This window comes from Hyperoodon ampullatus (assembly GCF_949752795.1).
Source record: "Hyperoodon ampullatus genome assembly, chromosome: 3".
Lineage (NCBI taxonomy): Eukaryota > Metazoa > Chordata > Mammalia > Artiodactyla > Ziphiidae > Hyperoodon > Hyperoodon ampullatus.
Window position 1 is genome coordinate 12,828,002 of NC_136916.1, and position 14,986 is coordinate 12,842,987.

Genomic DNA, 14,986 nt, shown 5'->3' on the forward strand with positions numbered 1-14,986 from the left:
GCAGTTTCGCCAAAATTAATTTTACAGGCTGTCTTTAGATTTGGCCTGTATGATGTAACTCACGAGGCCCCTCTCTATTGACTTTGTACTGGGAGGTGAAATTTGGCATACTGCATTAAAACTTTGAAGAAATCCAGTATGGGTTGAAAAGGAAATGTTTCCCATAATATACACATAGACATATATACAGATGTGAGTATATATGTTTAGAATATCAATCACTTAAACTAGTCAAAGCTGTCATCATTTATAAGAGGGGTGATGTGGAAGGGGGGAAATAAAATCACATCTTTTATTAAATAAAATACTCCAAATATACATAAATTGAAACTATAATTTTATCTTCAGTGCTCATGATGTAATTAATCTCTCATATTTTACAGATTTATGTCAACATAGCTTGCCAATGAAATGAAAATTGTATTTTGTGTATAGTACGAGCATATTATTTTTCACAGCTATATAACATGGAACAGCTAGACTCCAGCTGCAACTCGAAATTACTGTATAGATATCATTCCAAATGTGGATTTATTGAAATGACGTTTTCGGGATCACAGAGAGTGCATACATTCTGTAAAATTTCAAAATCAGGAGAAATAAAAGCTTAAAACTTAATTTAGGAATGAACTATTTAAAAATAAGGTTATAATTAAATCATATTGAGCTTATTAAATCCTTGACAAAGCAATCTCTACTTTTACTTATTAGCATTGAGATGAATTTTGATCTTAAATAGTAAGTATAGCACTATCCTCAAGTGACCATCTAAAAGCAGACAAATGCTGTAGCGTTTGTTAGTACTAATTGAAATCAAGACTACAGGAGGAAATAGGTATGCTTAGTTTATACAAAATGAGACGTACGATCATAAGCGGCTTTAGTAATTGCTCTTGCTGCATTCTTTTGAATATCAGGAATTGTAGAGTTTTCTGCAAATGATAGGAGGTTCTTAAGACCCCCTGTCTGCTGAATCATCACCATGGTATCCATATCTTCAAGGCAATTGGCCAACACGGAAAGCGCTTCTATATGAAGGTCACTCAATTCCTAATAATAAAAGCAAACACAACTTTAGAAAATTGTAATAAAAGCAATCCACACTTTCCAAATTTTATTACAAGAGGGACTCAGATCAGTCAGAACATAATGTAATTAATTTTGTTGTGACAGAGGCCCAAGGAAACAGTTCTGTTTATTAACATGACATCTCTCTCCCTGACCATTAGTCCCATCTCTTCTCATTTCCCCTATTCCAAAATGTTTTACAGATAAAAAATAGTTGCTGGAAACTTCTAGTAATGGTATCCAAGTGATGTTGCTCAAACAGCCTTCCACCGACAACAAGTTTAAAATCTAAAGAAAATATTTTTTGAAAAAGCAGACAGAAGCTGAAGGAAAGTATATTCCTTAAAATCTCCAATTGGTAGAGGGAGGTATTGTGAGTGTGTGGCTTTCTTGCCTGAGGAATCTCCAGAATCCCCATAGCAGTGGAAAACTGAAGCCTTTTCTGAACAGTTAGAAATTTAAGGTAGAAATCACAGTAAGGATGCTCCACTGCCATGGTATTCTACACAGTAGTGGTTCTGATCAAGAAACTCACTTCACAGCAAAAGAAATGCAGCAGTGGGCAGATGGTCACAGAAATCACTGGCCTTCCCATGTTCCCTACCATCCTGAAGCAGCTGGCTTGATAGAATGGCCTATGCAAGACACAGTGACAGCGCTAGCTAAGTGGCAGTAACTTGCAGGGCTATATATTCTCTGGAACAGCATCCAATATACATTGCTGTTACTCCCAGGAACCAAGGAGTGGATATGAGAGTGGCACCACTCACTATTACCCATGGCAATTCAGTAGCAAAAGTTTTGTTTCCTGTACCTGTAACCTTATGCTCTGCTGATCTAGAAATCTTAGATCCAAAGGGAGGGATACTTCCACCAGGAGACACAACAATGAATACACAGAACTAAAAGCTAAGACTGCCACCTGGCCTCTTTGGGAGCCTCATGGCTCTGAATCAACAGGCAAAGAAGAGAGTTAACTGTGCTGATTGGGGTGATTGAGCCCATCTATGCAAGGGAAATTGGACTGCTACTCCACAACAGAGGTGAGGAAGACTATGCCTGGAATACAGGGGGTCCCTTATGGCATCTCTTAGTAATACCATACCCTGTGATTAAGGTTGATGGAAAACTATAATGACCCAATCTGGGTACCACTGCTAATGGTCCAGGCTCTTCAGGAATGAAGGTTTGGGTCACCACATCAAGTAAAGAATCAAGATGAGCTGAGGTGCTTGCTGCAAGGGGAATATGGAATGGGTATCGGAAGAAGGTACTTATAAATACCAACTACAACCATGTGATCAGTTACAGAAAAGACGACTATAATTGTCATGAGTATTGCTCCCTTATTTTGTTATGAATGTGTGTGTGTGTGTGTGTGTGTGTGTATGAAATATCCTTTTCTTCTCTCTCTTATCCCCTCAGGCAACATGAGATGTACCGCCTTTACAATATGGTATTTAAGTACGGTTAATTTTACATCTTATTATGGGATGTCAAGGAGAAGAATAAACATCATCCAAGGACTTTGCATCCTCCTATGGGGAAGGGGACAGTGTGTTTTTGGTTGTACACAGGACAGCTGGACCATGTTAAGTGGAAGTATGATCTTGTTTTTGTCTTTATTTGGAGATTAATGATTTAGGAGCTGTGTACGGATGCCAGATTGACTAGCGATGGACTTGTGATGGTTAATATTTATGTTTTAACTTGGCTAGGCCACAGTATCCAGATATTTAGTCAAACATCATTCTAGATGTTTCTGTGAAGGCATTTTTTTAGGTGAAATTAATAGTTAAGTCAGTAGACTGAGTAAAGCAGGTTACCCTCCATCATGTGTGGTAAATGACTCTTCTTGTTTTACCCTAGAGAAAACTGGGGCAGACAAAGGTTAAAAGACTAATTCTAGGTGTTTCAAGAAAACATAAGATCACAAACAAAAATTTAAAAATCTTAAATCTTCTAAATCAGAAGATTTTTAAAAATTAAATTATTTTAGCATGCCCTCTACCATTAGTCTGATTTAATTGTGCTGGTAAACTATGTAGCAATAAGCAAATTACTGCATTCTGCTTAGCATCATGCTTAAATATAATAAAATTTCATTTAAAAAATATTCTATAATTTGTATTTTATAACAACACTTAGGAGAGATACATCTTCTCATAGAGAGTTGAATGAATGTTACAGGTACCTTAGTTTCTAGGATCTTAATAAGGTGGTCCACTCCTTGACTGTCTCTTAGCATTGCCCGGCACTCCTTATCATTTGTAATAACACCTAAGGTTTTGAGAGCCAACAACTGAATAATTGGGTATTCTGACTTCAAGAGATCTAATATAGGAGGGATTGCATTTAGTTCTTGAAGTGTTGCTCGGCACTGAAAATCCTGCCAGGAAATATAAATGTTCAAAGAAGTGATTTTTAAAGCAAAATACAGTCTCAAGAATGGAGAGATTATATTTTCTAACAAAGAACGTTATAAGTTATAATGTTCCCATCTTTTATTCTGGATTTGCTTCCAAAATAACTCACAAACAAATATAAGCAAACCCTGGATTGACAACACCAAAATATCCTTTTTTTTTTTTTTTTTTTTTTTGCAGTACGCGGGCCTCTCACTGTTGTGGCCTCTCCCGTTGCAGAGCACAGGCTCTGGACGCGCAGGCTCAGCGGCCATGGCTCACGGGCCCAGCCGCTCCGCGGCACATGGGATCCTCCCAGACCGGGGCACGAACCCGTATCCCCTGCATCGGCAGGCGGACTGTCAACCACTGCGCCACCAGGGAAGCCCCCAAAATATTCATTTTAACTATACAGACCTTGTCAATAATAGGAAATAGGCATGATCTATGACTTCTCAGCAGCTACTGTTTTTTTATTATACAGCAAATTCCTCTTACTACAAACAGCATCACAATAAAATCTATGCATAATGAAATTCTTTTCACACGCTATACCCTCTTTCAAATAGTAGTCGATAAAATGAAATGATGGTATCAATTCCTTATTATCGTCATTCAAATGGCTGGTTTATAAAATGCTCATCTGCATGCAGTGCTGTTGGCAGGACCTGTGCATGCAAATTTACATCAGGTTTAGTTCTGACACATGACCTTAATTTAAGACATTTACAAGATCAAGGGGTCATTAGAGTCCAGACAAGTCGCTCTGCATGGTGTGCCTGTAATCCTGGGTGAGTGGTGGAGGGAGGGTCGTTGGGGTGAGCGACAGAGAAAACAAAGCAAAAAAGTCATAAAAAGCCCCCAAACTCTGACTACTAAATCATGACATTTTAAATCAAAACAGGGTAAACTTAAAATAGAATTAAAGACAGAAAAGGCCCCACTTCCAGCTTATCTTCCCTCTGTCTATCCTTCAACTGGCCTCTCATAGTCAGCTTCCTTCAGACATAAAAACTGTAGGTTGCTGCTTGCTGTGGGTTGAATTGTAACACCCCCCCCCCCGCAAATATATGTTGAAGTCCTAGTCCTCAGTACCTCAAAATGTGACCTTATTTGGAAATGGGATCATTGCAGATGTAGTTAGTTAAGCTAAGGTCATGGGGGAGTAGGGTGGGTAGTGGTGTCTGCATAAGATTGGTGTCTTTACAACAGGCGGCGAGAGAGCTGACAGAGGGAGAGATTGCAGTGATGAGGCTGCAAACCTAGGACCGCCAAGGATTCACAGCCGCCACCAGAAGCTGGGAAGAGGTAAGGGAGGATTCTACCTAGAGTCCCAGACGGAGCATGGCCCTGATGACACCTTGGTGTCAGAAGTCCAGCCTCCAGAACATTGAGTGAATAGGTTCCTGTTGTTTTAGCCAGTTTGTGGTACTTTGTTACAGCAGCCTTAGGAAATGAATACACTCTTATTAACTAGTCCTTCTGTTATAAAGAATAGTGGAGGTAAGTCTTTTCATTTCTACTTGATAAAAAATATAGAGAAGTAGACTTAATGAGGAGTCTTGGCATGAAACACACAAACACGTTTGCAGGATTATTTAGGCCTATAGGATGAAGTCAAGTCACCAGAGAAGGGATACGGCTGCACCTGCTCTTCAGGAAGAGTAAAGGTAGCACCAGTGGGTGCCCAGCTACATGGCAAGGACATGCCAGGGCCAGGGTTGCATGCTTTGGGTGCCTTTTGGCATGAGTGCCTTTGTCCTCTTTTTCTATATATTTTGTCTAGATACTTTGCTTATCAGTGAACCCTCCTTCACCTTTGCTCCCATATCTCTTCTTTCACATTCTCTTGACGGTTATTTAAAATGGTGTCTTGTACTTCCAGTTGCTCTAAAGCTTATCAAACGTGTGTGGGAATTGTTCAGGAACCTGAGCAGGAAAAGAAACAAAGAAGGCTGTCCAAAGTGGCAGCAAGCTGACCTGCTGGGGGTGTGAGGGTGTGTGTGCTGGGTTGGGGATTGGAGGGGAGGGGCCAGAGGACAGGACAGGTTGTGGGCGGAGGGTGGGGAGGGTGTTTCTTCCATTATGAAGGAAAGCAGCACAGTGAGGTAGCATCTTGCAACTGTGAATGATGAGTTCTGTTCAGCAAAACTCAACTTTTCACCAACAAATAAGCCGAATCCAAAATCTTGGTACATTGCGTAAGGCAGATGATACAACCAATTGGATCACCAAGATTAGGTCAACAGGTAACTGCCTAGGTCAAAATTAGTTCAACACTAATATTAGATTTCCTGTTTTGGAAGAAATAGTACTTACCTAGTATAATCCTGCCTTAATTTGCAAGCCATTCTATTCTTTTAAAATGCCCTTTTATGGGGGACAATTACTTACAAAACGTGAAAACTGAAAGGTATCGACTCTAAACTTCCATTTTTTTTTTCCTCTGAATGATAACTACTAAATAGTACTGAGAAGGAGTGATTTTAATTAAAACTGGACCTTTTTTTTTAAAGCTTTGTCCTTTTTTTAATGGGAAAATAAATTCTATAACCAGTTTTTGTCAAAACTCATTGTTAGAAATTAATCTCACCTGGACCAAGTTGTAAATGCACTCGATAGAATTCTTCTTCACGTCCGGGTCTGGGCTGCTTAGCAGCCTGATGAGAGGCTCTAATCCACCTTGTTCAAATATTTGCACTTTGCTGGTATACTCTGCAGACATGTTTGCTAGGCAAAGACTAGCAAACTCGTGGATAACTACTTCCTCTGTGTATCAAAAACAAATAACACAAGTATGTAAAGGCTTATTCAACCATTACGTTAAAGCACGCTGTGAAAACCAAAGCTCCACAGATCTTAACTTGGTTGGAGCCCATCTTAGTTTGAGAGAGTTTAATGACAACACAGAATTGGTGTTTCATAAACTATTTTCAATCGGTACTTTAATCAGATGCAAAAAATAAACCATTCCCCATTTTTGAAATATTGATAGATGGAGGATGCAGAGTTACCTTCTGCGGCCAGCTGAGCAATCACAGAATTCACGACATCTAACTCCCTTAACAATTTTTTGACATCATCTACAAAAGAAGAAACAGAATATTAATGTTTATTAATTGTAATAATAATGGCAATGTCTAAGGAATAGTTCCTTATGAGATAGGTTCTATTATTACCTAATTTTACAGATAAGTAAATTGAGGTTCACAATCACACAGCAAGTAAGAGGAGGGGATGGGTTTCACACCCAGGTCTGTCTGACCCCAGACAGACTCTAGCCCATGTTCCTTGATTGCTCAGCTGTACGACCTTCCAAAACACTAGAAAAGATAACCATAAATGTATGAAAGTGCCTAGAACACCATCAGTAAAGTTGAGTTACTGTGCCCTACACTTGCTTATAACAGTAATTCTTTTTGTTTTGTTTTGTTGGGAGGATATTTTTAAATTTAGATTTTAATAAAACTAGTATAAAATGCAAATAAGAATTATCCTCAGCCTTTTCCCATAAATATATCTTGTATATGTTCCATTTGCTTATCAGAAATGCCAAAAATGCTTAAAGATAAGTATATTAATTTTTTAAAGTTCACTTTTGTATTATTTACAGGAGCCTAATTAAAGCTAGACAATTATGCCCCTACTTCTTTCTTGCCATCCTTAACCCCCTTTTTCTGAGAAATAAGGCATAGCTGCTACTTCAGTTTTGCAATTTCTCTTCTTGGTCGATTATCTCTTCTGTAAGCCAAAATTAGTGTTACCAGAAGTTTGGAAAAATTCACTTTGCAGCAGCTGAAGCAGATGGTCTCGGGAATTAACTGCTGGATACGTTTGCCTTTTCTTAGACACCTTTTCCTGTGGGATATAGGGATGTGGCTATTCCTCAACCTGTCAAAACTTCTTTCTCTCTGTTCTGTTCAGAATGGCTCAGAGAGGGCTAGCGGACTTACAGCTAGCTATATATGCACATGGATAGGCTTTCAGCACAAAAGAATAATTGAGTTTTGGGGAAGTGTAGGACTTCATATTTTACAGTTGGAACTCCTCTGAAAAACAGATTACCTCCACAGGTCAAGACATAATAGCCATGGCATAATAATCAGATCCTTCCAAGTGCCCTGGTAAACTAGGCAGAGGTGCCCCCTCTGGAAAAGCGTGCTGTCATTCTCTTCTCACTCTTATGAGTCCACTCTATGTTGTTTGCAATGATTTTTTGGAAGGTTGTACCAAAGTTCCCTATTTTTTTTTTTTTTTTAAGCAGAGTTTTTCTTAGAAGCCCATATGATTTAAATTTATTTATTTATTTATTTATGGCTGTGTTGGGTCTTCGTTTCTGTGCTAGGACTTTCTCTAGTTGTGGCAAGCGGGGGCCACTCCTCATTGCAGTGCGCGGGCCTCTCACTATCACGGCCTCTCTCGTTGCGGAGCTCAGGCTCCAGACGCGCAGGCTCAGTAATTGTGGCTCATGGGCCTAGTTGCTCCGCGGCATGTAGGATCTTCCCAGACCAGGGCTCGAACCCGTGTCCCCTGCATTGGCAGGCAGATTCTCAACCACTGCGCCACCAGGGAAGCCCCAAAGTTCCCTATTTTTACGTGCTAGAAGAAAAGCATTTCTGGGCTTTTAGATCTCCAAGTACATTCTCCACTTAGTATACAAAATAATCTTCCATCTACTTCAAAGTTTCTACTACAATGCTGACCATGAGGTCAGGAAGATTCAGGCCCTGTGTACTCTCTGCTCCTTGTGTGTCCCTGCAGGAAGCATCTGCTCCCACAGGGAGAGGCCGCCTTGCTGCATCTGTATGTGCCACCACCCCTTGGTGTGCCTAAACAAGTTAAAAGTTTTCATCAGAGGATTCTCTGGGCCACGAAATTCTTTTCTACATATGAATTTAGCCCAGGTCTGTTCAACAACAGATATAGTAGGTTTATCCACTTTCTTAAGTTTCAATGGATCATTCAGATTTAATGGCAGCTCTTGTAAATTGGTGGCATAGCTGATTAACTTGTTATTCAACTTTCTGACACCAGATTGTTCAAATAGTCCTTCTGTTCTTGAGGTTAAATCAGCAGAAATAATGGATAAGCTGCTACTTCTGTCACTTTAAATATAATATTGATCTCTGTCCCCTTCTTTCTCAGCAGAGAACACTCTCAGATATGGCAACTTGGACTTGTGGTTGGGCCACATGAACACGTTCTAGGCAAGCAGTGGGTCACCTACAATTTTAGCTTGTTCCAGAACTGCCATTGCCTTCCTTCCCGGAGTATCTTCATGCCATCTGATGTTTTTTGGGGTTTTTTTTAGTCATCAATTTTATACACATCAGTGTATACATGTCAATCCAATCCAAATCGCCCAATTCATCACACCACCATCCCCACTGACCCGCCACTTTCCCCCCCTTGGTGACCATACGTTTGTTCTCTACATCTGTGTCTCAACTTCTGCCCTGCAAACTGGTTCATCTGTACCATTTTCCTAGGTTCCACATATATGCATTAATATATGATATTTGTTTTTCTCTTTCTGACTTAACTTCAATCTGTATGAAAGTGTCTACATCCATCCACGTCTCAACAAATGACCCAATTTCATTCCTTTTTATGGCTGAGTAATATTCCATTGTATATATGTACCACATCTTCTTTATCCATTCGTCTGTCAATGGGCATTTAGGTTGCTTCCATGACCTGGCTATTGTAAATAGTGCTGCAATGAACATAGAGGTGCATGTGTCTTTTTGGATTATGGTTTTCTCTGGGTATATGCCCAGTAGTGGGATTGCTGCATCATATGGCAATTCTATTTTTAGTTTTTTAAGGAACCTCCATACTGTTCTCCATAGTGACTGTATCAATTTACATTCCTGCCAACAGTGCAACAGGGTTCCCTTTTCTCCACACCCTCTCCAGCATTTGTTGTTTGTAGATTTTCTGATGATGCCCATTCTAACTGGTGTGAGGTGATACCTCATTGTAGTTTTGATTTGCATTTCTCTAATAATTAGTGATGTTGAGCAGCTTTTCATGTGCCTCTTGGCCATCTGTATGTCTTCTTTGGAGAAATGTCTATTTAGGTCTTCTGCCCATTTTTGGATTGGGTTGTTTGTTTTTTTAATATTGAGCTGCATGAGCTGTTAATATATTTTTGAGATTAATCCTTTATCTGTTGATTTGTTTGCAAATATTTTCTCCCATTCTGAGAGTTGTCTTTTTGTCTTGTTTATGGTTCCCTTTGATGTGCAAAAGCTTTGAAGTTTCATTAGGTCCCATTTGTTTATTTTTGTTTTTATTTCCATTACTGTAGGAGATGGATCAAAAAAGATCTTGCTGTGATTTATGTCAAAGAGTGTTCTTCCTATGTTTTCCTCTAAGAGTTTTATAGTGTCCAGTCTTACTTTTAGGTCTCTAATCCATTTTGAGTTTATTTTTGTGTATGGTGTTAGGGAATGTTCTAATTTCATTCTTTTACATGTAGCTGTCCAGTTTTGCCAGCACCACTTATTGAAGAGACTGTCTTTGCTCCATTGTATATTTTGGCCTCCTTTGTCATAGATTAGTTGACCGTAGGTGTGTGGGTTTATCTCTGGGCTTTCTATCTTGTTCCATTGATCTATATTTCTGTTTTTGTGCCAGTACCATATTGACTTGATCACTGTAGCTTTGTAGTATAGTCTGAAGTCAGGGAGTCTGATTCCTCCAGCTCTGTTTTTTTCCCTCAAGACTTCTTTGGCTATTCGGGGTCTTTTGTGTCTCCGTACAAATTTTAAGATTTTTTGTCTGTAATTTTCTTTTTTTGTAGTATCTTTGTCTGGTTTTGGTATCAGGGTGATGATGGCCTCATAGAATGAGTTTGGGGGTGTTCCTTCCTCTGCAATTTCTTGGAAGAGTTTGAGAAGGATGGGTGCTAGCTCTTTTCTAAATGTTTGAAAGAATTCACCTGTGAAGCCAGCTGGTCCTGCACTTCTGTTTGTTGGAAGATTTTTTATCACAGTTTCAATTTCATTACTTGTGATTGGTCTGTTCATATTTTCTGTTTCTTCCTGGTTCAGTCTTGGAAGGTTATACCTTTCTAAGAATTTGTCCATTTCTTCCAGGTTGTCCATTTTATTGGCATAGAGTTGCTTGTAGTAGTCTCTTAGGATGCTTTGTATTTCTGCAGTGTCTGTTGTAACTTCTCCTTTTTCATTTCTAATTTTATTGATTTGAGTCCTCTCCCTCTTTTTCTTGATGAGTCTGGCTAATGGTTTATCAATTTTATTTATCTTCTCAAAGAACCAGCTTTTCGTTTTATTGATCTTTGCTATTGTTTTCTTTGTTTCTATTTCATTTATTTCTGCTCTGATCTTTATGATTCCTTTCTTTCTGCTAACTTTCGGATTTGTTTGTTCTTCTTTCTCTAGTTCCTTTAGGTGTAAGATTAGATTGTTTATTTGAGATTTTTCTTGTTTCTTGAGGTTGGCTTTTATTGCTATAAACTTCCCTCTTAGAACTGCTTTTGTTGCCTCCCATAGGTTTTGGATCGTCGTGTTTCCATTGTCATTTGTCTCTAGGTATTTTTTGATTTCCTCTTTGATTTCTTCAGTGATCTCTTGGTTATTTAGTAATGTACTGTTTAGCCTCCATGTGTTTGTGTTTTTTATGTTTTTTTCCCTGTAATTCATTTCTAATCTCATAGCGTTGTGGTCAGAAAAGATGCTTGATATGATTTCAATTTTCTTAAGTTTACTGAGGCTTGATATGTGACCCGAGATGTGATCTGTCCTGGAGAATGTTCCATGTGCACTTGAGAAGAAAGTGTAATCTGCTGTTTTTGGATGGAATGTCTTATAAATATCAATTAAATCTATCTGGTCTATTGTGTCATTTAAAGCTTGTGTTTCCTTATTAATTTTCTGTCTGGATGATCTGTCCATTGGTGTAAGTGAGGTGTTAAAGTCCCCCACTATTATTGTGTTACTGTCGATTTCCTTTTATAGCTGTAAGCAGTTGCCTTATGTATTGAGGTGCTCCTATGTTGGGTGCATATATATTTATAATTGTTATATCTTCTTCATGGATTGATCCCTTAATCATTATGTAGTGTCCTTCCTTGTCTCTTGTAACATTCTTTATTTTAAAGTCTATGTTATCTGATATGAGTATTGCTACTCCAGCTTTCTTTTGACTTCCATTTGCATGGAATATCTTTTTCCATCCCCTCACTTTCAGTCTGTATGTGTCTCTAGGTCTGAAGTGGGTCTCTTGTAGACAGCATATATATGGGACTTGTCTTTGTATCCTTTCAACAAGCCTGTGTCTTTTGGTTGGAGCGTTTAATCCATTCACATTTAAGGTAATTATCGATATGTATGTTCCTATGACCATTTTCTTAATCGTTTTGGGTTTGTTTTTGTAGGTCCTTTTCTTCTCTTGTGTTTCCTACTTAGAGAAGTTCCTTTAGCATTTGTTGTAGAGGTGGTTTGGTGGTGCTGAATTCTCTTAGCTTTTGCTTGTCTGTAAAGCTTTTGATTTCTCCATCGAATCTGAATGAGATCCTTGCCAGGTAGAGTAATCTTGGTTGTAGGTTCTTCCCTTTCATCACTTTAAGTATATCATGCCACTCCCTTCTGGCTTGTAGAGTTTCTGCTGAGAAATCATCTGTTAACCTTATGGGAGTTCCCTTGTATGTTATTTGTCATTTTTCCCTTGCTACTTTCAATAATTTTTCCTTGTCTTTAATTTTTGCCAATTTGATTCATGTCTTGGCACGTTTCTCCTTCAGTTTATCCTGTATGGGACTCTCTGTACTTCCTGGACTTGGGTGGCTATTTCCTTTCCCATGTTAGGGAAGTTTTCGACTATAATCTCTTCCAGTATTTTCTCGGGTCCTTTCTCTCTCTCTTCTCCTTCTGGGACCCCTATAATGTGAATGTTGTTGGGTTTAATGTTGTCCCAGAGGTCTCCTAGGCTGTCTTCATTTCTTTTCATTCTTTTTTCTTTATTCTGTTCCACAGCGTTGAATTCCACCATTCTGTCTTCCAGGTCACTTATCCGTTCTTCTGCCTCAGTTATTTCGCTATTGATTCCTTCTAGTGTAGTTTTCATTTCAGTTATTGTATTGTTCATCTCTGTTTGTTTATTCTTTAATTCCTATAGGTCTGTGTTAAACATTTCTTGCATCTTCTCGATCTTTGCCTCCATTCTTTTTCCGAGGTCCTGGATCATCTTCACTATCATTATTCTGAATTCTTTTTCTGGAAGGTTGCCTATCTTCACTTCATTTAATTGTTTTTCTGGGGTTTTAACTTGTTCCTTCATCTGGTACATAGCCCTCTGCCTTTTCATCTTGTCTGTCTTTCTGTGAATGTGGTTTTTGTTCCACAGCTTCAGGATTGTAGTTCCCATGCCATCTGTTTTAACTGCATTCCTTTTTTAAAAAAATTATTTTATTGAAGTATAGTTGACTCACAATGTTATGTTAGTTTCTGTTGCACAGCAAAGTGATTCAGTTACACAAATATATATGTATGTTTTTCCATTATGGTTTATTACAAGATATTGAATACAGTTCCCTGTGCTGTACAGTAGGACCTTGTTGTTTAGCCATTCTTTACATAATAGTCTGCATCTGCTAATCCCAAACTCTCAATCCATCCCTCTCCCACCCCTACCCCCTTGGCAACCACAAGACTGTTCTCTATGTCTGGGAGTCTGTTTCTGTTTCATAGATAAGTTCATTTGTGTCATATTTTAGATTCTGCATGTAAGTGGAGTCATATGATATTTGTCTTTCTCTTCCTGAATTACTTCCCTTAGTATGATAATCTCTAAGACTCCACACAAAAAACTACTAGAAGTTAGCGATAAGTGAACTCAGCAAGGTAGCAGGATACAAGATTAACATACAGAAATTGGTTGCATTTCTTTACACGAGCAATGAAATATCACAAAGGGAATGTAAAAAAAAAAAAATCCATTTTAAAATCGCATCCAAAAAATAAAGTACTTAGGAATAAACTTGACCAAGGATGTGAAAGACTTATATGCTGAGAAGTATAAAACATTAATAAAAGAAACAGAAGATGATTCAAAGAAATGGAGAGACTTCCCTGGTGGCTCAGTGGTTAAGAATCCTCCTGCCAGTGCAGGGGACACGGGTTCGATCCCTGATCCGGGAAGATCCCACATGCCGTGGAGCAACTAAGCCTGTGTGCCACAACTATTGAGCCTGCATGCCACCACTACTGAAGCCCATGCTCCTAGAGCCCATGCTCCACAACAAGAGAAGCCACTGCAATGAGAAAAGCCTGCGCACAACGAAGAGTAGCCCCTGCTTGCCGCAACTAGAGAGAAAGGCTGCGTGCAGCAACGATGGCCCCCAAAAATAAATAAAATAAAATAAATAAATTTTAAAAAAAGAAATGGAAAGATATCCCATGCTCTTGGATTAATTCTTATTCACAATTTTTTTGTTGCATAATATTGACCACCTAATTTACTCTTGATCTTGTATACTCTTTTACATCAACCTTTTCCTAAGATGGCAAGCTCTTCAGATTGCCTTAAGTCAGGCGTCTCCAACCCCCAGGCCACAGAACAGTACCAATCTGTGGCCTGTTAGGAACCGGGCTGCACAACAGGAGGTGAGTGGGGGGTGAGCGAAGCTTCTTCTGTATTTACAGCCGCTCCCCATCACTTGCATTACAGCCTGAGCTCCGCCTCCTGTCAGCATTATGGTGACTTGTATAATTATTTCATTATATATTACAGTGTAATAATAATAGAAATAAAGTACACAATAAATGTAATGCGCTTGAATCATCCCAAAGCCATCCCCTGCCCTCCCTGCCAGCACCCCCAACCTGGTCTGTGGAAAAATTGTCTTCCATGAAACCGGTCCCTGGTGCCAAAAAGGTTGGGGACTGCTGCTTTAAGTAATGTAATGCCTGGGCTTCCAAGGCTACTTCTCCTCACGAGGATCCTAATGAACTCTCTCTTTAGCTGAACTCTCTCTCTTCATTAAATGAGTCTCTGTTGTATGGCCTCATTGAACTAAATACAAACTGGAAGGTGAAAGAAGATAGCAGCTCCCGTTTGATAAAAAGGTTTAACAAAGTAATTTAAATTCCTATCTTGAATGACCCAGGCATGGCACAAGCACATAGCTCAATCACTCTAGCAAAAAAAAAAAAAAAAAAAAAGAATTTATTTGCAACTGCAAAAGGGAAAAGATGGTTCTCATTGCAATCCTTTTGCACCTGGAATGTTGGAACTTTCTGTTTGTTCATCCACTATGAGCATAGTGGTGGAAAACCATATGAAAATACAAATTTCTGAAGAAGCATCAGTTATTTTAAGACTGTCCAAAGATGATGATTTAACCATGCAGCTTCAGAGGTGCATTTATTTACATATTAGTCTGAAAACATGACTTTGCATTTAGGTCAAATGACTTGTTGCTTATTTTTTATTCCAAGTTTCCTTGGACATGTATGAAAAGTGAAGCACTAGCTATTGTATTGGCT

At 38.8% G+C, this 14,986-nt stretch overlaps 1 protein-coding gene across 3 annotated transcripts in view; it reads right to left on the reverse strand.

Annotated features, from left to right (window-relative positions):
• Positions 1-14,986, reverse strand: part of ARMC3 (armadillo repeat containing 3) — a gene marked incomplete at both ends in the record, with an annotated part of 93,875 nt that overhangs the window by 60,370 nt on the left and 18,519 nt on the right. For all 3 annotated transcript variants that reach the window (XM_079700658.1, XM_079700657.1, XM_079700656.1), the window contains 4 exons: positions 867-1,050; positions 3,263-3,457; positions 6,067-6,242; positions 6,488-6,556. In XM_079700658.1, the coding sequence (XP_079556784.1) occupies positions 867-1,050; positions 3,263-3,457; positions 6,067-6,242; positions 6,488-6,556 (624 nt within the window). The remainder of the gene's footprint in view (positions 1-866; positions 1,051-3,262; positions 3,458-6,066; positions 6,243-6,487; positions 6,557-14,986) is intronic.